Below are 23630 nucleotides of genomic sequence, written 5' to 3' on the forward strand. Positions count from 1 at the left end.
TTTTTAGTTTAGGTGGGTTTTTAATTTTTGGTTGATTTGATTAGTGACACGACCGAATTATTATTTGCCATGTGCAGAAAGTAGTATTGTAAAACCAGGTTCTTTTTCCTGTAAATAAAAATGATTGTTTAACATCAATGGCATTACTAAACTCTAACTTCTAATAAGTCTTTTCTCAAAGTTCGATAGCATATTTGAACTTTTTCCTTTTAAAAATTAGCCCCTACCAAGAAAGTCACAGATGTAACTATGAAGCGCGAATGAAGATCCGAGTTTCTGAGTATACGAGAGAAACGGTAATCAAAATTTTCTAATGCATTTAATTGATTTAACGAAAAAGTTAAAACCATGAATGAGTGTGCCATTTGAACTGTTTGTGCCATTGGATCAATACCATTTTTTCACCACAGTGCTACCAGCCTATGCCAAACAACTCAAAAAAAAAAAAAAGAGAGAAAAGATGACCCGACTGCCTACACATTGCTCTCCGACCAAGCTCCAAGGCTCTGGGATGAGACAGCTAAACACCTTGATCATACCAAGGGTCGTCCTACACCTAGATTCAAGAACGATTGAACCAAGGCCCAGTCGAACCATTTACATGCCCATTGCTGTGGATCCCAACACCATTTGGAACAAGGGATGGGGGCAGTCCAACAGCCATTGGAGGAGGAGCGGCAGGAAACAACGCATGAGTGGGTGGAAGATTATGGGGGCTTACTAAAGGACTACCAGCTGGACTTCCATTGCGGTGTTGGATGGCGTGGATCTGTCTGAGCCCTTCTTCATGAATCCGTGACAATGTCTCCAACTCATTCATTGATAAAGCTTCCAAGCCAGCTCCATACAGTGGGGCATGCCGAGACATTTCTTCCTGAAGTGATGCTTCAAGCTGACGGATGTATTGCTGAAAATGAAGCAACAAAAGAAAATAATCAGTTTTGATACCTAGCGCCTATCACAGTAAGTTCCACAGAAAAAAAAGAGTCGCAAGATGGCACCAAAATTGTGCCAAATTTGTACAGTAACAGTGATCACAAACGATGTGGAAGAAAGACAAATAAAACCAGAAAACTCAAAAGGGAAAAAGATTAAATCGTTAAATTAGCAGAAGTAGCCTTATATCCATGGAAAATTGCTTATCATTTTTATATTTTCCTATCTTGACTTCTGCAAGATTTATAAAAAAACAAAATAATTTAAAAAAAAAAAACGAATTAAAAAAGATCCACACCTTTGCTAGCTTTTGCACTCTTCTGCTACCTTTGAGAGGGTGAAAGTAAGGCACATCCAAGAAACCAACAAAAATTCAGTACTCTTATATATAGACTCAAAACACCTGAACCAGCCCTAGAAGGATATATAGAATGCAGTCCTGCCTTTCTAAATTATAACAATAAAGAAAAATATACTCCCTAAGTGATCAAATTTCCATAAATACTACGATGGCTGCTTTGCCTAATATATCTATACTTCATTTTTAAATTTTTTGTGATATTCGACTAGGTAGGAAAGATCCTTTTTTCTTACATTTTCACAACATAGAAGATTTAAACCACCTCCATAATGAAGGCAGAAAACAAGACATAAGGAAACAGGACAAGAAATATCAAGAGTAAGAACCTCGCAAGCCTCCAGCTTGGATTCCATTCCATCAATAAAAGCTTCACAGCGAGCAACCTGCTCCTCCTTTTCACGTTTCTCCCCTTCTGTTTGCCCAACTGTTTGGGTCAACCGGCGTACTTCATCCTCAAGTGATTTTCGTAATTCTTCTCTGGTCACTTTCTCTGTGGCATAGCGTTTCAATTCCTCATCAAATCTTTTCCGTGCAGCTTCAGCATTCTTTAACCTTTCCGCAAGAGCATTTTTCTCCTTCATCACTCTCTGCAAGATTGATAATTTACAGACGAGGAAAAAGAAAAATGTGGTGTGAATACATTTGGAGAACCCCAAAAGAAAACGAAAGAAACAAACACACAACAAATTTAATGTTGTTATACAGAATACAGAGAAGAAGAACAAGAAGAAAAGTTACTTTTAGATGATAAAAAAAAATATTCTGCTTATTTATTCATTCACATCTTAGAAAATAAATAGACAAAAGACTCCTATTCTATTTCAACAAGGGTACTAATAAAATCCTAGTCTATCTCAACTAAATAACTGAATTTCAGAAATAAAATTACTAAACTAAAAAGGAAAGATAACAGCAAACAACTCAATATTGCAACACTCCTTGAAATGTTTGCTGGTAACTCCAAGTTGTTCACAAAGAGCTTCAAATTTGTATTTGGGAAGAGCTTTGATAAATATATCAGCGAGTTGCTCCTCTGAACTACAATGGACAAGCTTGATTTCCTTATTTTTCTCAGCTTCTCTAATGGCATGATACTTGACAAGGATGTGCTTTGTTTTACTATGTTGCACTGAATTTTCTGCAATTGCAATTGCCGAGGTGTTATCACACATGATCTTAGTTGCAACTTGCGATTCCATTCCAAGATCCTTCAGAATTTTCCTCAACCAAAAAGCTTGATTTGTTGTTCTAGATGCTGCTACATACACTGCACTCTGCCTCTGCAGTGGATTGCACCACTATTTCTTGCTTCTTTGAATTCCAAGAAAACACACCAAAACCCAAGGAAAAAGCATAGTCAGTAGTGCTCTTCATATCGCCAATATGTCCGGCCCAATCACTATCAACAAAGACAAGCAAAGCACCTTCTTCAACTGGTCTAAACCATATTCTAAGTTGTACAATAACTTTTAAATACCTAAGCACTCTTTTCGCAGCAGCAACATGAATATCGTTGGGACTTTGCATAAATCTTGAAAGAAAACTAGCGGCATGCATTAAATCAGGCCTTGAAGCCGTTAAGTACAAGAGACTTCCAATCAAACTTCTATATAATGAAGCATCACACTTCTCTACTTCGTTTCTTTTATGAATTTTGTATTCAAAACCAATGGTGTAGGAACAGGTTTACAATTTTGCATTCTGAACTTTTTCAGAATCTCCAAAGCATACTTGTGTTGATTGAGAAAAATTTCAGATTTTGATTGGCATACTTCCAGCCCAAAAAAATACTCCATCTCTCCCAAATTTGACATTTCAAACAGTTTCTCCATTTTCAATTTAAACTTCAAAAACTCTTCCTCATCACTACCTGTCACAAGCAAATCGTCAACATATAAAGAAACAATTAATGAGCCATCATTAGGGAGTGTCTTCACATAAAGTGTAGCATTATTGTCACTTTTTTGGAAACCTTGGTTGCACAATTGAGCATAGATTCTACTACCAAGCCCTGGGAGCTTGCTTCAACCCATATAAAGCTTTTCGAAGCTTATACACCTTACCTTCACTTCCTTGAACCACAAAACCTTCTGGTTGAGCTATATAAATTTCCTCTTCTAGAAAGCCATTCAAAAAGGCAGATTTGACATCTAAATGCCGGATTTTCCACTTCATTTGTGCTACCCATGCAATCAAAATTCTGATGGTGCCCATCCTTGCAACAGGTGCAAAAGTATCCGAGTAATCAACTCCAAGCTGTTGAAAATAACCTTTAACGACCAGCCTTGCTTTGTGCTTGTTGATAGATCCATTCGCACTCAATTTCACTCTGTACACCCATTTTACTCCAATAACTTGCTTATTTTCAGGTTTGTCAACAAGTTTCCATGTTTCATTCTTCTCACTCAATCATGGCAATTTACTCCTCCATCGCTTGCTTCCATTCTTCAACCTTGGAGGCAGCTTGAAAGTTTGAATGTTCCAAGACAACAAGATTACATCTTTCATAAATTTCAGCCAATGGTCTGGTGCCTCTAACAGCAAAATGTTCATCATTTTCTGCTTCCAAGTCTTCACTTGAATCTTGAAAAGTAGGTTCAACAACCATCTTTCTGACTTCTTTCTGACTTGAGAGATATTCCAATCTCAATAAGCATCTTCATCCACCATCACGACTTACAAAAACTTTCCCAGATTCAATATTGTAGATTCTATAGCCCTTTGAGATGAAGCTATAACCAACCAAAATTTCTTTTACAACTTTTTCATCAAGCTTACACCGTTTGACAATTGGTACATGAGTATAACAAAAAGAACCAAACACCTTTAGATGCCTAATTGATGGTTTTATGCAATTCCAAGCTTCAACTGGTGTCATCCCATCCACAACCCTTTTTGGCAATCTATTTTGCAGATAAATTGATATGTTTACCGACTCCGCCCAAAAAGACTTCGGCAACCTTTTCTGAAAAATCATGCACCTAGCCATCTCAAGAACAGACCGATTTTTTCTTTCAGAAACTCCATTTTGCTGGGGTGAGTGAGTGATTGTAAGTTGATGCTTAATTCCTATATCATCACAAAGCAAATGAAATTCACTTGAAGTATACTCCTTCCCATTGTCTGTTCGAAGAGTTTTCAACAAACATCCACTTTGAGTTTCACAAAAAGCTTTAAGCTTCTTAAAAACAACAAAATACTTCAAGCTTTTGCTTAAGAAAATATACCCAGGTCTTTCGAGTAAAATCATCTATAAAAAGAATAAAATACTTGTTGCCATTGATTGAAGGAGTTTTCATCGATCCACAAATATCAGAATGAACAAGTTGTAACTTCTCAATTGCTCTCCATGTTGCTGACTTTGGAAAAGGCAATTTGTGTTGCTTTCCTAGTTGACAACTTTCACACACATCTGAACATAACTGAATTTCAAGCAAGTCCTTCACTAAATCATGCTTTTGAGCATATTGAATTGATTTCAAGTTATAATGACCAAGTCTTTTTGCCATAATTTCCCTACTCACATCGACTACTTCGACAAACTTGCTCAGAATTTGAGTTCCAATTCAAAGGAGAACTTCTTTTTATCGTTTCAACCGTAATCACTTCTTGGCCGCTAGATTCGGAAACAACACAATTTTTGTCTTCGAACAGTAACATATAATCTTGTTCTAGCATTTGACCAAGACTCAACAGATTTTGGTCAAGATCAGGTACCAACAAAACATCTTAAATAAATTTAGTACCTTTGGAGGCTTCAATTGTCACAGTTCTTGTACCAACAATATCCAACTTGGTTTTATCGGCCAACTTGACACTACCTTTGGCAGATTCCAACAACAACAACAACAAACCCAGTATATTCCCACCCAGTGGGGTCTGGGGAGAGTAGAATGTACGCAGTCCATACCACTACCTCTAAAGAAGTAGAGAGGCTGTTTCTAATAGACCCCCGGCTCAAGACACAAGACTATACAAAAACATCCAAAGCATGAGACATGATAAAACTAACATAGATACAACATCCACAAAATAATGTACATTACCAAACAAAAAACACCAAAACCCTCCTAACTACGGACTATGATTCATCCACCCACCTTATCCCTCTAACCTAGTGTATTTCCTCCAGACCTTCCTATCCAGGGTCATGTTCTCAGTGAGCTGTAACTGCTCCATGTCACGTCTAATCACTTCTCTCCAGTATTTCTTCGATTTACCCCTACCCCGCTTGAAACCATCTGACACTAGTCTCTCACACCTACGAACTGGGGCGTTCGTGCCCCTCCTCATCACATGACCAAACTATCTCAACCTAACTTCCCGCATTTTTTCCTCCACCAATACCACGCCCACTTTCTCCCAAATAATCTCATTCCTAACCCTGTCAGCTCTTGTAAGACCACACATCCAACGCAACATCCTCATTTCTGCCACCTTCAACTTTTGAATATGGGAATTCTTAACTGGCCAACACTCCGCTCCATACAACATAGCCGACCGGACTGCAACTCTATAGAATTTGTCTTTAAGCTTAGGAGGCACCTTCTTATCGCATAAAATCCAAGAACCGAGCCTCCATTTCATCCAACCTGCCCCAATACGGTGCGAGACATCCTCATCTATCTCTCCATTCTCCTGAATCGTAGACCCAAGATACTTAAAACTATCCCTCCTGCAAGCTGCCTGAGAATCCAACTTTACCACCACCTCCTCATCTTGCCTCGAGTCACTAAACTTGCACCCCAAATACTTTTTCTTGATCCTACTCAATCTGAAACCTTTAGACTCCAGGGTTTGTCTCCAAACCTCCAGCTTATCATCAACACCTTGCCGCAACTCATCAATAAAAACTACATCACTACCCAGAAACCATGTGTTTTCATCGCTCAATCTCGTTGCTACCATCGCCATAAACACAAACTCCTCCTGTTCTTCAACTTCCGAAATGTTGGCTTTTGAGTTTGCTGGTTGTTCTCCTTCCTCACTCTGCAAAACCTTTCAATATGACCAAGCTTATTGCAATATTTACACTAGAGAGGTGGTTTCTTCCCCCTAAACCAACAATCATCCTCTTTATGAGAGTTTTTTCTACAGTACTTGCATGGAGGAAAGTTTTCTTTCTTCTTGACTCCATTGCGAGAATTGCGTTGAATTTTTCTACTAGAATTAGTAGAAGTTTCTGGGATTTTACCTTCTTTTTGCATCAGCATCTTCCCTTTGAACTTGGCTTGAAGAGCAGTTTCAGTAGCTTCTTCTAGACTCAAGGATCTTCTCTGCTCTTGAGCTTGAAGAGCATGTACAAGTTCTGAAGGTGACATTTTTGTGAGATCCTTCGAATCTTCTAGTGAAGAGATCTTTGCTTCAAATCTTTTTGGCAAACTCACAAGAACATTTTCCACGATTCTTGAATCTATAAGCTCTTCTCCCATAAGTCTGATTTGGTTTACAACTTTCATCAACTTGTTGGAGAATTACTTTTATTTCATGATCTTGTCACTTCCTTGAAATTCTTCTTTCAACTTGTCTCAAGCTTCCTTTGCAGTCTCACTCGTCGTAACTCTTGTGAAAGTTACTTCTGAAAGTGCTGATTGTATGCAAGAGAGCTTTATAAAGTTTTTTGAAACCTCGTCCCTGTGATTCTTAATTTGTGCCATAGTTGGATTAGTTGGCAAAGAATTTGTCTCTCCTCCAACCTCTACCACTTCCTGCAGATCATATGCTCGCAAATAGGTTCTCATCTTAACAGCCCAAATTGGATAATTCTCATCAGAAAAAATTGGGGGTGAAGAAATTGAGAAATTGTTGGAAGCCATAACAATATTGGCTTTTATGCAGGGTTTATTTGGGGTCTTCTCTAACTCACAAGCCCTTAGAATCAAATAGCTCTTGATACCAATTGTTGTTATACAAAATACAGAGAAGAAAAAGAAAAGTTACGTTTTGATGATAAAAAAAAAATATTCTGCTTGTTTATTCATTCACATCTTAGAAAATAAATAGACAAAGAACTCCTATTCTATTTTAACTAGGGTACTAATAAAATCCTATTATATCTCAACTAAATAACTGAATTTCAGAAATAAAATTAATAAACTAAAAAAGAAAGATAACAGCAAATAACTCAATACTTCAACATTTAAACACAAGAACTTCCATCTGCGCACAACCATCAGAAGTCTTCAAATATTTTTAATCCTTCAAGAACAAGATTGAACCTTTCAGCAGTTCCAAAAAAGTGACTCTGGAAGCACTCCTTGAAGACAACAAAACATAATCGAATAGCTGGATTCTAGACACACACACACAAAAAAAAACTTTATTTGGTTGCACAAAAGCAATACTCCATTGTCTTAAATTGTTTGGCAAATACTTTAACACCAAAAAAGACCTTGCAGAAGTTGCAGAGAAGGGGGTATGATCTACTGATCAATGAAGTGGAGGCAAATATTGAAGACCAGGGTTCAAATCCTAGCAAAACCAAGAAAAAAATTAGGTGATTTCTTCCCATTTGTCTAAATCATAGTGGATTGAATTACCCAGCACCTACGCTGGTGGGAGATAGCATGTATACAGTAGAATAGTCGAGGTACACAAGCAGGCCATGACACTACTATAGAAACCCTTGTAAAAAACCATTTTTGTATTCACTGAGAAGTTATATTTAACAGCAAAATGGGAAAAAAAAAATTAATTAGCATCTAAATATAAAAAGGTGTTGATCCTTATGGGACAAACCAAAAGGGAGAGAGATTCAAATAAATTGGGACGGATGAAGTAATTTATTATACATAATGTCATAGAAGGATTTATCATTTGATTGACCATGGAAGGTTATTGGCATAACTATTTGTATAAGCTATTTCCCTACATGGTTTGACATTTAAGGTCTAGATGTAACTTAAAACTTATCTGAAAGCAATAATGCTATGAGATTATAAGAGCAGTGAAACCAAGATTGATAAACCTAATAAGAATGCCACATGATCCGATTAAGAGTCTTGCTCAGAAACTGGCAAGACCAAAAAGCTGATTCTAATAAGTTGTGCCACAAAGCAATAAAAGAAACATGTAGCATCGGACGCTTAAATCTTTTATAACGAATTGACTTCTGCAGATAAAAAATCTGGTGAAATGACACCAACAATGTCAAGCTTCAAAGAAACTTTAAACTCTTTTAGAAAATAAATTTGTTAATAAATGACAAGAACTCACAACTCAAAATGTAATGATCAACAGGCAGAATAAGAGCTTTCAGCAGAGAAAGTAAAAAATATAAAGAGGTAGCAAAAGAAGATCAGATAAAAGAATATTAAAAGTCATCACTGGAAATCATGGGCAAAACTGAACGAACTAAGGTTCATAAAGGTTTGAAACTATATAAACTCAAAAGTTCAGCATGAACAATAATATATGCCAATTAATGATGGAATGCAGACCTTTAATTCATCACGTTTCCGTGATTTCAGTTGGGAAAGTTGTGTCTCGGCATCATACATACGATCTTGAATAGCTCGTTTTTCTGCAGTGAGCTTAGCAATTTTCTCATCCCGCTCAGATCGTAGCCAATCAAGTTGACACTCAACTTCTTGAATCTGTTCCACGAGTTCCTTTCTTTCTCGAGCAAAACGATCCATCTCAACCCTCATTTCAGACTGATGTTCAATGTTTGTCAAGTCAAAATCACCAGAAAAAAGAATGAGATATTCTTCCAAGCATTCTTTGAAAAATAGAATATAAAAAAAGAAACAATAGTGACCAAGATACCTTGAGACGGTTATTAGTAGCCTCCGATTCATTGAGCTTTTGGGACATGATAGATTTCTCTTTAGCCATACTAGCATTTTCCACTTTCCTTTCCTCGCGAATGCGAATAACTTCATCCTCAATAGAACACAATTGATGCCAAAGTGCGGCACGATCAACATTGGAAAGTTCAGCAACCTCCTTCATCATGCTTAGGACTGGTCTAACAATTTCCTGCTCCTCACATATCAAGATTATCAATATTTCCAAATCTAGATCTATTTCACAAGCACTTTCCCTTGAACTGGTAGCACGATCAACAAGCCTCTTAAGTATCCTCAATCGGTAAGACTCATCAGCAAACCACTTAAACAATATGGTGTAAAGCAACTTTACAAAACCCTTTACACGTGGATCTCTAGAGAGTGCCAATGTCTCAGCAAGACCAAGAATTGATGTAAAATCATCTCGTTGGGCTGTCAATTGCTCAATGGTTTCCCCTTCCACAATCACGTCAATGTGCGGAAAATTTTCAACATATTGAGAAGTCAAATTTAACCTCCGAGCAAAACGTCTTTCTAAGACCATGGCTACAGACTGAGCCACAATGGCCCCTCGAGCTACAGTTCTCTCAAATGTTTGGGAAGCTTCAATGGCAAGACATGGAATTGATAACAAATCAATAAGTATATAAATATCGGAAAAATGATGAGTAGAAAGGAAAGCTTGCTCAATCACTTCAGGTGGTCTTTCAGAGGTATGACAACTTTCACCAAATAAGAAAATCCCACATGGTACAGCTGAGCAATTGTCACCAGAACCATTCTCACAATCAATATCTCTTAGAATAGCTTCAGCAACATCAGCACAGCTATTTACAGTTCGGCTTAAATAATCAAGAACACAAGGGGAGACTTCATTGCCTAGTTTTTTAAGCCGGATACGTACAGCTCTGACCTGCAGAGAAATCAATATATTACACCTGTAGAAGGGTGCAAAATAAGACAGGATAAAAAAACCAAATTTTATGCATACTGCTTCTGGAAGATGTTGACAATGAAGGGCAGCCTTGAATATGAAGTCAACAGTTGCTGCAAGAGGTTCATCAACGGAATGCTCTAAAAGATCAAATGACTGGAGAAGGACACGTTCCCACACATCACTGCTACACTCCAACTGCCCCAGTGCACCAAAGACCTGAGAGATTAATACTTAAAAGTCATCATATCGTGAGCTGAATGCTAAATGTATATGTGATATAAACAATATGAAGGTAAAAAATTTTTCATGTGTTTGGAAGAAATGAAAGATAGTTAAGATATCTTACTGGAATCATTAATGCAGGTTCAGCATCTGGCTTCTGAAGTCGCTCTAGAAGTGCATAAGCAGCAAGTGGATGTTCTGAATGCTCAACCAATTTGGGAACCAAAGCAACTAGGTCCGGCTGTAGATGCTTTGGAGCTTTATCCAATACAAGGGCTATCTTTTGGGCCGACTGCGGCCTCCTCCTTGGCTCAGGACAACCTTGTGGAACAGCTCCATCAAGTGCTCTTAGGGAGTTTACTATCAATCCAAGAAGCTCCTCAGACTGCTCAGGCCATTTGGTCTGAAATTAAAGATTCTTTGAATGGACTATACCCAAACATATCAAACCAGAAAACTTCAACAGGAAGATAGCAGTTGTACCTTAGTACGAAGGGAAGGATTTTCAGAGGAACCACCAGCAGATGTTTCTGGCGGATGCATAGGCTTCCCATTGAATGCCCTTTCAGGTGCATTAATCACATCAACATCTGAGCTCTGAACAGCAGATGAATTTGTGCTCGCATCCGTCAGCATATCCAGTCTATCATGAGCGTAAAGTTGCAAAGGTTCATTTGCACCATTAGCTCTATCAGACCCCAATTGACTACCTGCTCCATTTCCATCTGGAAAAGCTTTAGGATTCACTTCAGATGACCCACTACTCCAACTTCCTTCTGAAGGTTGGCAACATTCAACCATAATATCCAACAGTAAATCAACGATCGCTTGCTGCAACACTTTTACCCCCATCAGCAAGTTCATCAAGCTGGGGGAGGATTTGTCATTCTTATTTACCTTCTTTCCATCACTACAGCCAGATATATTAGTAGGCAGGAGTAAACGCTTTACTTTAGAAGGGTCATCAAGATACACACGAAGTCCCGTCAAGAACCCAGCTATTGCACCAGCATCCATAAGGAGTTTTTCCCTTAAAGTGACCTGCGGCTGCAACGGGTTATCCCCATATGTGAGGTGAAACCCAGCTCCAGAGAGAAGATTTCTGAAGATATCTTCTTCATCACTGATCCCTTCACTATCTTCTGAGTCAATGAGTTCATCAGGGTCAGTTGTCAGAGCATCTTGATCATCCTCAGAAGCCAACACCTAGAAAAATTTAAGGAAAAAAGATGGAGAAATTAAGATCATTCTACTACCAACTAATATTCATGGGAAAGGAGATGTAGAAGCATGCAATAAACACCACCAGACCAAGCCACATGTAATGCCCCAACTAATACACGGGTTGTTTGGTCATTTGATAAAAGAAAAGAATCACAAAACACAAAAACATAGATTCTGAAGAAAAAGAAGAATACAGTGAACCTAATAGCAGAACCGTTTCTTCAGCAGAAGCTTTCTCTAGAGCAAAAAGTGAGGAGACTTCGGGAGACACAATAGAGTAAATAATCACTTAGGTAAGTTGGAATTGATTATTTTATTCCATGGATTACTTAAGTTTATGAGGCTAACCATCAATAATTTTTATTATTTTATAGATTCACCATAAGAACTGACTACCCAAATGTGAGATTTCATGAATTTGTGGTCTCAAAGAGGTAATTTTTAGGCTCTGTTTCCTTTCATCCAAAAATTGACTCCAGTTTTTTACATTGATTTCGTTGCAAATATTGAATTTCTATCGACGTTATATCAATTAGTTGAGTAGTTTATCATTATATATGAAAGGATATCCTAGATTATGGGTTAAATAGTTGAGAGTTAATGGTTTTAACTTGGGGTCTGTTTTGTGCTTAGTTGCGCGGACTCTTCAAAAATGTTGCCGCACCCACGTCGGATCCTTTAAAAATGCACTACTTTTGAAGGATCCGACACACACTTGATGAACTTTTTGAAGAGTCCGAGCAACATAGGTTTTGCGTAATTACTACGGTAGCCTAGTAATTACATAGTATTACAATGGCTAGTAATAACATAATTATAGAGTAATCCCAATGTCATGTTTGATTGCACAAACGTGTAATAACTCAATTCGACATTTTTCAAATAAAAGATAATTATCAAAAATTAAATAAATTTCTCGAAATGAACATGTAAATTTTAATGCGAGACAAATGTGTAGATCAAAAATATATTCCACTTTGATCAAGTTGGAGGGTTGCACAATTAATCCCCAACCAGTGCTGAGTGGAACCCCACTGTTTTCAGCTGAATTTCCATACATGAAGCATGAATCACTCAAGACAATCTCGCTAAAAGGTCCAACCACCTGTTTCTACATTGAACACTGAATTTTGATTTGTGGTGCATATTTCTATATCTCTTGGGTTATGCCTCGCAACATCAAGGAGGCTTTTGAAGGCGGGAGATGCTGAAAAGTTGGTAGTGTCATCAAAACCATTTGGTATATGACCTTAACTAGTATGCACGAGAGCTTATGGACAAACAGAATAGAAGATGTTTTGACAGTTGATAAACTTTGTATCACTTTACAAAGGCTAGATGTCTCATGTATCTATTTAGTTGGTTCAATGTAATGCTTGTAGATACCCCCCCCCCCCCCCCCCCCCACACAAAAAAATGCTGTTTATTAGCTCCCTGGTTTATTAGTTTGAGACGTTGGGAGTCTTCCAGTGGCGGATATAGACTAAACACAAAGGGAAAATTATAAAGGACAATTACCTAATTTTCAGTTCGATCAAGCAACTAAATAAAATAAAAATATAATCAGTCTATTAATGTTTACTTCACAAGAAGATGATGTTTATACAACAACTGCAGTCTCCTCTCTTCACCTAAATATTCTAGAACCAACCCTTTGCCTAAATATTTCTAGAACCAACCCTTTGCCGAAATATTCTAGAAGGAAAACAGGATAAAGTTTACGATTCCATTTAGATTGGGAAAATTAGAAAAATGCTCATTGGGTCAAAATTCTTTACCTAATATGATAGAGAAGAAGAAATGCTCGTAGTACAGAGTAGTACAGTAGTCTTGAGAGGTGGTACTTCCAGGTGGTTAATTCAGTTAAAGAAGAGGCCACGAGTCATGTTTATTCTATTTAGGTCCCTAATCAGTTTAATACAAGTTTTAGTATTTGCACATTACTCCTTATATTTATCTGAAACGAGAGGAAGTAGTCCTAGTCTATGAGTTAGTTAGAGGTGCCAGACAAATTGAGGAGAGGACACGTGTGCATGCTTGGTCCCCAATAAATTGGGTTGCTTCTCTTTAGCAGGGATTATGAATGAAAGCTATCTTAATTTGCCCTAGAATTTCTTCTTTCTTAGCTGCATTTTATTACTTCTTTAAGCTGATAATTGAGCCTAAAATCAGTGGCATCAGAGCTCTTTTCTGGCCCTGTGGTTGATCAATGAGAAACGAGATGCAAGAGGTTCTCGGTGTATTGGAGAAGATGTCAATTGATATGGCTCGATTCATCACACGCCAAGATCAATTGGAGACCAACCATGAATCGCAGTCAAAAATCAGGAGAAGGCTTTGAAATTAAGGGAGCTGATACATGGGGACGGCAACCAGAAAGGGTAAGGACGTGCTTCTGTTGGATGGGGAGTTGTATTCACCTTCAACTTCACCTCTTCAGATTGAGGATTCCTCAACTAGAATGAAGACATCTTCATCTTCCCATGTGGTAAGAGAACACTCACTCAACACCTCACTTAATGAGCAGATTTCTCAAGGTTGGTACCCCCAAAACCATATCGATGTAAGCCAACAATTCCACACATCAATTATGGGAGTAGCTTCCATGCCCATCTCAACTGGTGCATTCACACAAACACCTTATGCTCATGCTTCACTACCTCCACCAGGCCCACCCTATTCTCTTCCAACTCAAGCTATGATGAGGAACATTAAAATTCTAAACCTAGTCAAGAACCTTCATGAATCAAAAATCAATTTTGCTACTTATAGAAAGAGAAAATTTGAATTTTGCTACTAGTTAAGTTTATCTTTTACATAATTCTAGAATACTTAGCTATTAAGAAAATGAGTTGTCAATGAGTTGTGTATGAGTTGTCAATAAGTTGTGTATGAGTTGTCAATGAGTTGTACAAAGGCTTTTTAAGCCTATAAATAGAGGCAATGACCTCTAGCTATGTAGTTTTAGTTCAACTCTTCTATTAATGAAATTTTGTGTTTTCTTTTAAGATCTTGGATTAGATCTTGTATTTTAAGGGCTTTGGATTAAGCTCTTGTTATCCGAAGAGCGTTATTTTACAACACGTTGAAGTTGTTCCTTCAACAAATTGTGTGGTTTACTTTATTTAGCACATTAGAGAGTTCCTCTAAACATTGTGCTACATCAGTTTGGTATCAGAGCAATAGAGGATCTTACAACGCGGGTGAATAAACAGAAGAAAGATTGGATCAACAAATCGCTACTCTTCGTGAAGAACTCAATAGAAGGTTTGAAGAACTTGTTGTATTAGTGAGAAACAATCAAGGAGGTGTTGCCAGAAACCGGAGACAACATCGAGCTCAATATGTGGAAGAGGAACATGATCTTTATGCACAACCAAGAAGAGGTCATGCAAATGGTGGAGATACGTACAAGATTAAGGCTGAAACCCCAACTTCTAATAGTAATGTAAACATTGAAGGGTTTCTTGATTGGATCATGAGGTGGAGACATTCTTTGAGATTATGAACATCCCTCCAGATCGTCGAGTACCACTAGTTGCATATAAATTGAAAGGAAGTGCTGGAGCTTGGTGGAATCGTCATCAAGAAGAACTTCGTTTGAGGGGTGAAAATCGTGTAAGATATTGGCCACAAATGAAAGCACTTCTAAAGGCTAGGTTCTTGCCTGCGGATTATGAACAACTCTTGTACCTACAGTTCCATAACTGTGTACAAGGTAATAAATCTGTTTCTGATTATACAGAGGAGTTCTTAAGATTACAAGGTGCAATCTTTCTGAAAATGAAGACCAACAAGTCGCAAGGTATATCAATGGTCTCAATGATTCTATCCAAGAACGTCTTGGCATACAACAAATTTGGTCAATCAAGCTCAAACTCTTGCCTTGAAAGCTGAGAGATATATAAAGACTAAGAAGTCATATAAAACCGCGTTTTATTCTCGCCCAGAAAGTATATCAAAAATTTCTCCACACCAAGAGGAGGGGAAGTTTATTCCATCTAAAGCAAAGAAAGATGAAAAGGCACCATCTTCTAGCAAAAATAATGATAAGCAACTATCTAATACGATCAAGTGTTACAAGTGCCGCGAAGAGGGACACATATCAAGCAACTGTCCAAGAAGGAAGTTTGTCAACACCACTCGTCGTGATAAAAGTGATGAAGAGGTGGACAACTATGAAAGTGAAATGAACCCAAACTATGTGAAGAAGAGGGAGAAGAAATAGTATGTGTGGTCAAACGCCTTCTATGCTCAACCATGCAACCTAAAGAGACACAACGAAGGAGGATATTCGAAAGCAAATGCATTGTGAATGGAAAGGTATGCAAGTTGGTAATTGATAATTGTAGCTGTGAGAATTTAGTTTCTGAAAATATGGTTAAATACTTAAATCTTGAGACACATGATCACCCGAATCCATATACTATCGGATGGCTCAAGAAAGGAGTGAAGATCAGGATCACCAAACAATGTTGGTTACCAGTTTCGTTGGGTAAGTATTATCGATCAAATGTTCTATGTGATGTAGTTGATAAGGATGCATGTCATGTTCTTCTTGGAAGACCCTGGCAATATGATGTGAACACCACACATAAAGGAAGAGACAATTGGTATTCTTTCATTTTGAACAAACGAAAAATCATTATACTTCCAAACAAGACTACTAATAATGCCTCTGAAGTAGAGGAGAAGAGTATGTTAACCATCACTCAAAATCCAAAAAAATTTGCTCAAGATTTGAAGAAATCAAAATTATGTGCCGCATTAGTCGTCAAAGGAGATGAGCAACCAACAAAAGAAATTTCGGTGGAGATGCAAAGTCTGTTATCTGAATACCAAAGCATACTTGGAGAGCCTCAACATCTACTTCCAATGAGGGATATTCAACTTCAAATAGATTTTGTTCCAAGTGCTAGTCTTCCCAACCTACCACACTATAGGATGAGCCCAAAAGAGCATGCAATTCTAAGGGAGAAAGTAGAAAGTTATTGCATAAAGGACATGTTAGAGAAAGCTTAAGTCCATGAGTTGCACCAGCATTACTCACGCCAAAGAAAGATGGATCTTGGCGGATGTGCGTGGATATTAGGGCTATCAATAAAATCACTACAAGGTATAGATTTCCTATCCCACGAATGGATGCATGCTTGACCAACTCAGTGAAACAAAGGTGCTTTCGAAGCTTGATCTAAGAAACGGATATCACCAAATACAAATTAGACCCAGTGATGAATGGAAGACTGCATTCAAGACAAAAGAGGGGTGGCTAGTTATGTCATTTGAACTTTCTAATGCTCCTAGTACTTTCATGCGCCTAATGAATCAAATTCTTCGTCCATTCTTGTCACAGTTTGTAGTTGTCTATTTTGACGACATATTGATCTATAGCAAAAATATGGAGGAACATTTTGAACATGTCAAAATGGTGATGGATGTATCGAAGGAGAATGAGCTCTATGTTAACGTGAAGAAGTGTGTATTCCTTGAAACAAAACTAGTTTTCTTAAGCTTTATTATCTCAAGTGAGGGGATTCAAGTTGATGAGTCTAAAATAAATGCAATAAAGGGATGGCCAACTCCAAAAACTATCTCTAAAGTGAGGAGCTTCCATGGTTTAGCCACTTTCTATAGAAGATTTGTGAAGAACTCCAAAAACTATCTCTAAAGTGAGGAGCTTCCATGGTTTAGCCACTTTCTATAGAAGATTTGTGAAGAACTTTAGTACTATCACATTACTGAATGTTTAAAGAAAGGGAAGTTTAAATGGAATGAAAAAGCTTAAGCTAGTTCTATGGAGATTAAGGAAAAGCTGTAACAAGCTCCTGTATTAGTGTTACCAGATTTCAAAAAATCTTTGAGTTGGAATGTGATGCTAGTGGAGTAGGCATTGGGGCTATTTTATCACAAGAAATGAAACCTGTTGCTTTCTTCAATGAGAAGCTAAGTGAAGCAAGACAAAAGTGGAGTACTTACTAGCAAGAGTTGCATTCTGTTTATAGAGCAATGAAGACATGGGAGGTCTATTTAATGCCTAAAGAATTCATTGTCTAAACTGATCATCAATCCTTGAAACATTTTAGAAGTCAAAAAGCATGTGGATCACATGTTAGCAAGATGGGCAGCATACCTGGAGAGATTCAATTATCTTATTGTCCACAAGTCCGAAGTAACTAATCGAATGGCAAATGCTTTAAGCCGACGTGCAAGTTTCATGGTTTCTTTTGAAGCTGAGTTACCAGGAATAGACCAAATAAAAGAACTATATGAAAATGATGAAGACTACGAGCGAATCTGGGCGAAACAAACGAAAAATTGTGGTACAAGATGGATATCTCTTTAATGGAAACTGCTTATGTATTCCCAGAGGTTCTCTACAAGACAAGTTGATTCGAGAGATGCATTTATGTAATCTTAGCGGCCATGTTGGGCGTGATAAAACTATTGCTAATTTGGAAGCACGCTACAATTGGCCACAACTTAAGAGAGATGCCGGTAAATTTGTGCAAAGGTGTCCCGTTTGCCAAACATACAAAGGTCAGGTTCAAAACACCGGACTCTATATGCCATTACCCGTTCCAAGTGCACCTTGGGAAGACCTATCAATGGATTTTGTACTTGGCTTACCAAGGACAAGGCGAGGACATGATGCTGTTTACGTGATAGTAGACAGATTTTCTAAAATGACTTATTTTATCCCTTGCAGTAAGATAATGGATGCCCATCATGTAGCTAATCTTTTCTTCAAAGAAGTAGTCAGACTACATGGTGTTCCAAGATCAATTGTTTCAGATCGAGATAGCAAATTTCTTGCTGAATTTTGGCTTACTTTATGGAAAAAATTCAACACAGAATTGAAGTTTTCACGCACTGCCCATCCACAAACAGAAGTGGTGAATAAATTTCTAGGAAATTTAATTTGATGCATCTGTGGAGATAAGAAAGGAAATGGGATTTATCCCTTGTGGAGTTTGCCTACAATAATTCTAAGCATAGGTCTACGGGTCGTAGTTATTTCTCCATTGTGTACACTAGAGTTCCAAGACATGTGGTTGATTTAGTAAAGCTACCAACAAGGGAGAACTCAAGATTAGCTATGACCTTTGTTGACAACTATTCGGAATTATTTAAAGAGGTTTAAGATGTATTAGAAGCATCAAACAAGAAATGCAAGCAGTTGGCAAATAAGAATAGGAGGCTAATGTCATTCCAAGTTGGTGACCAAGTAATGGTATACCTCAGAAAGGAGAGATTGCCTACTGGTGTTCACGGAAAATTAAGGCAAAAGAACTATAGCCCATACACTATTCTAAAGAAGATCAACGACAATGCCTATGTGGTAGATTTGCCAAGTGAAAGGAATATTTCAAATACTTTTAATGTGGCTGACCTATCACTCTATCATCCAGAGCAAACACTTTACGAAGAAAACTTGAGGTCGAGTTTCAAAGAAGTAGAGGAGAATGATGAGGAACATTAAAATTCTAAACCTAGTCCAGTACCTTCATGAATCAAAAATCAATTTTGTTACTTGTAGAAAGAGAGAGTCAATTTGAATTTTGCTACTAGTTGTCAAGTTTATCTTTTACATAATTCTAGAATACTTAGCAATTAAGAAAATGAGTTGTCCACTATGAGTTGTCAATGAATTGTGTATTGAGTTGTCAATAAATTGTGTATGAGTTGTCAATGAGCTGTACAAAGGCTTTTGAAGCCTATAAATAGAGGCAATGACCTCTAACTATGTAGTTTTAGTTTAACTCTTCTATTAATGAAACGTTGTGTTTTCTTTTAAGATCTTGGATTTTAAGGGCTTTGGATTAAGCTCTTGTTATCCGTTGATTCGGATTGTCTTTAGAGCGTTATCTTACAACACGTTGAAGTTGTTCCTTCAACAAATTGTGTGGTTTACTTTATTTAGCACATTAGAGAGTTCCTCTAAACATTGTGCTACATCAAGCTATGCCTGCTCTGTTTTCCCTTCACAATTCATACCTACGCCACCAATTCATATGACTGAACCCTCTCTTCACCCTCCTTTTTCACAAATTCCATAACGAAACCAATATCAACCTTACCCTCAATTTATAGCCAAAACACACAAATTCCTCGACCAATTTATCATCATGCTCCATATGCTAGCTACACACCCTCTACACCTCAGCAGTCCCAACCCTTTCCCTTTATACCTAACCAGACAATAACCCCCACTAACTTGCCCTTTCCCACCTTTACAAAGTACACCAAAATAGAACTCCCTAACTTTGATGGTGGGGACTTGAGAACCTGATAATACAAAGTGGAACAATTTCTTTTAAAAGACATACCTATCCATTAGAGAATGAGATTGGTAGCTATTCATTTTGATGGAGATGCTCAACAATGGCATCAAGGGTATATCAGGAGTAGAGGACAGGCCCCCCTTCCTAGTTGGGAAGAGTATATGTATACCTTAGCTGACAGGTTTGAAGCTGAATGCTCAGATATGACTGAGTTGATGAATGTCAAGCATACTAGTTCCGTTAAAGAGTACGGAAGGCATTTGATAGTGCCATGACTAGGATTAATCTGCCAGTGGAGCATGCTATTAGCATTTATCTTACTAACCTAAAGCCTGCAATCAGGGATGAAATAAGGATTGGGAACCTTGGAACTTTTCCTCAAGCTTATTATTTATGGAGGCTTTAAGAGTCAAATTTTGCTGCTCAAAGTAAGGTGTTGAAAGGTTCACATACTAGTCACACTTGCACAAACTTGAGAAGCTCTCAAGGTTATAGTAATAGTAACAAGGCTAAAGGCTTAGTGACCAATTCAAGAAAGGGTAGGGGTAATGTTGCTAACTTTGATAATAATACGAGAAGAAGATTGGCACCTGCAGAGATGGAAGAGAAGAGGTCCAAAGGGTTGTGTTTTTTCTGTGATGAAAAATACTCTTTGGGGCACAAATGCAAGGCTAAAAGGCACTTCTATTGATTGGAACTGGAGATAGATGGCTTGGAAGAAGTAGCATCTGATGGGGAGAATGTTATAGAGGATGCATCAATCTCAAGATGATGAGGAGATCATGGAGAATTGTGAAATTTCCCTCCAAGCACTGAATGAAACTAGAGGATGTAGAACCCTGAGAATACAAGTGTTTACAGATAAAACGCCTATCACTATTCTTATTGATTGTGGTTCTACCCACAACTTCATTAACGAGAAGGCTACCCAGAGAATAGAGAATTGGCTGCGAGTTCCATGAAATCAATCCTCAATATGTATCTGTGGCTGATGGTAGGGCCATTCAATCTATTAAGGGAAGTAAAAAGTTCAAGTGGATCATGCCAGGTACTTTGTTCCAAGATGACTTTCTGGTGTTGCCAATAGGCAATTGTTATGTTGTGCTAGGCATACAATGGTTATGCAAACTAGGGGACATATATATGAATTTTGGCAAGCTTTTTATGCAAATTGTGTATCAAGGTCAGTATATAACCTTGCAGGGTACTTACCCCTCATTTAAAACAGTGGAGGCCAAGGCATTTAATAAAATCCCTGTGGACATTGCTCAAATATTCATGATCAAGGTAAGTGATGTTGGGGTATCAGACCAAGGAAGTATACAGGGTGAGAAAGTCCAAGGGAATTACAATTATTACTGGAGAAGTATCAAAGATTGTTGAGGAACCAAAACAGCTACTCCCCTCAAGAGGTGTGTGATCATAATACACCTCTTAAGGAAGGAAATCAACCAGTGAACTAGAGCACACAGATATAACCCTGTTCAGAAGGATATGATTGAAAAAATAATCCAAGAGATGTTGGATCAAGGTATTGTCCAGTATAGCTCCAGCTCTTATGCCTCACTTGTAGAGTTAGTAGGTAAGAAAGATGGTTCTTGGAGGCTTTGGGTGGATCATAAAGCCTTGAACAAGGTGACTATTAAGGATAAATTTCCAATACCCCTCATTGAAGAATTGTTGGATGAGCTGAGAGGGTCACAAGTGTACTTTAAAATAGACTTAAGGGCAGGGTATCACCAAATTAGGATGACTACTACTGATGTGCAGAAAACTGCATTTAAAACACACTCAGGGCACTATGAATACTTGGTCATGTCATTTGGATTGACAAATGCCCTTTCAAAGTTTCCAGATGTTTTTAGGGAACATTTAAGGAAATTTATCCTTGTGTTTTTTGATGGTATACTAGTGTTTAGCAAGAATTTGGAAAAGGGTGTAGAACATCCGAGAATCACTTTGGATTTATTGGTTCATCATCAGTTGTTTGCCAAGGAAAGTGTGTGTTTGCGGCAAAGAAAGTGGAATACTTGGGTCACTATATCTCAGCTGAAGAGTGGCTACAAACCCTAAGAAGGTGGAAGTTGTGCAAGATTGGCCAGAACCTGTTAACCTTAAACAATTGAGAGGTTTTTTGAGGGGTTAGCGGGTATTACAAGAGATTCATTTAGGGGTATGAAATTATTAGTAAGCCCCTGGCAGATTTATTGAGGAAAGACAACTTCAAATGGTCTAGCAAGGCCACGGAAGCTTTTAAAAGTCTCAAGAGGGTCACTACAGCCCTAGTTCTGGTGTTACCTGATTTTTCCATCTCTTTTGTAGTGGAAACAGATGCTTGCAATGTGGGCGTTGGTGCAGTGTTAATGCAGAAGGAACCTTACTTAAGCAAGGATTATCTCCTAGGAACCAAACTCTATATGTCTATGATAAGGAGCTATTAGCATTAGTTATGGCTGTGAACAAGTGGAATCAGTACTTAACTGGTAGTTCTTTTACGGTCAAAACTACCAAAAAGCCTTGAAATTCTTGCTAGAACAAAATTTGCACACTGGATTACAACTCAAATGAATTAACAAGCTCATGCGATATGATTTCACCATTGAGTATAAGAAGGAAAAGGAGAAGAAGGTGACAAATGCACCATCAAGGCTGCCTATAGCTGAATTGGCTGCACTCACTCTGTTAACAATCAAGACTAATTTAGTGAAAATGATTATATAAAGTTGGGACTTAGATGATGAATTTAAAAAAAAAAGGCAGCCCGGTGCACTAAAGCTACCGCTATGCGCGGTCCGGGGAAGGACCCCACCATTGCATTTCTGCCAGAGGCTATTTCCAAGGCTTGAACCCGTGACCTCCTGGTCACATAGAGGCAACTTTACCAGCTACTCCAAGGCTCCCTTTCACTTAGATGATGAATTACTGAAGCATATTCATCCTTGAAGGAGAGCAAATCTACAGTTCAGGGGTTGTCATTTATCTATTACCAGTTAAGGAGAAGAAATGGGAGATTAGTGGTGAGACCGGATATGCAGTTAAGATAGGATATTGTTAGACTGTGCATGCCTCAACAGTGAGAGGGCGTGGGAGGGCACTCTGGGATTGAGCCTACATAAAGGAAATTATCTTTTTTGTTCTATTGGAAAGGAATGAGAGAAGATATCCAGCAGTACATTAAGACCTGTGATGTTTGTCAAAGGCACAAGTATGATACCATTTCATATCCAGGTCTGCTACAACCGCTCAAGATTCCCACAACTGCTTAGAGTAGCATTAGCATGGATTTCATAGAGGGATTACCTAAGTCGAAGGGTAAAACTGTGATTTGGATAGTTGTTGATAGATTAACTAAATATGCACACTTTATTGGCTAGTCACATCCATATTCAGCCACTGATATTGCTAAGTTGTTTATTGATAATGTGTATAAATTGCATGGTGTTACTGAGCATATAGTGAGTGACAAGGACCCAGTGTTTTACAAGTAAATTGTGACCTGAACTGTTTTCTATGTTGGGAGCGACCCTGAGCACATTTACTGCTTACCATTCTCAACGTGATACGCAGATAGAGGTGGTAAATAGATGCCTTGAAACCTACCACAGGTGTTTTTGTTCAGATTCACAAAGGGATTGGTTTTCTTACTTGGTTGCTGCTAAATGGTGGCACAATACCACATTTTATTCATTAATTCAAACTACACCATATGAAGCCTTATATGGGCAACCACCTCCTTTACATCTACCCTATGCAGCTGGTGATTCAGGGATGGAAGAGGTGGATAGGAGTTTACTTACTAGAGAATTCAAGTTTCAACTCCTACAATATCACCTACAAAGGGCTCAACATAGAATGGTCACTCAAGCCAACAAACATAG

The 23630-nt window shown here is 38.0% G+C and overlaps 1 protein-coding gene across 1 annotated transcript in view; it reads right to left on the reverse strand.

Moving 5' to 3' along the window:
• Window positions 1–297: 297 nt before the first annotated feature.
• The window catches only part of LOC107873225, a 39199-nt gene continuing 15866 nt past the window's right edge, over window positions 298–23630 (reverse strand). The window contains exons 4-10 of the mRNA XM_016719983.2: window positions 10730–11452; window positions 10371–10649; window positions 10079–10240; window positions 9065–10000; window positions 8737–8952; window positions 1624–1884; window positions 298–907 (exon numbers count right to left, since the gene is read on the reverse strand). Of these exons, the coding sequence (XP_016575469.1) occupies window positions 563–907; window positions 1624–1884; window positions 8737–8952; window positions 9065–10000; window positions 10079–10240; window positions 10371–10649; window positions 10730–11452 (2922 nt within the window). The 3' untranslated portion in view covers window positions 298–562. The remainder of the gene's footprint in view (window positions 908–1623; window positions 1885–8736; window positions 8953–9064; window positions 10001–10078; window positions 10241–10370; window positions 10650–10729; window positions 11453–23630) is intronic.

Source organism: Capsicum annuum, chromosome 6 (genome assembly GCF_002878395.1).
Source record: "Capsicum annuum cultivar UCD-10X-F1 chromosome 6, UCD10Xv1.1, whole genome shotgun sequence".
NCBI lineage: Eukaryota > Viridiplantae > Streptophyta > Magnoliopsida > Solanales > Solanaceae > Capsicum > Capsicum annuum.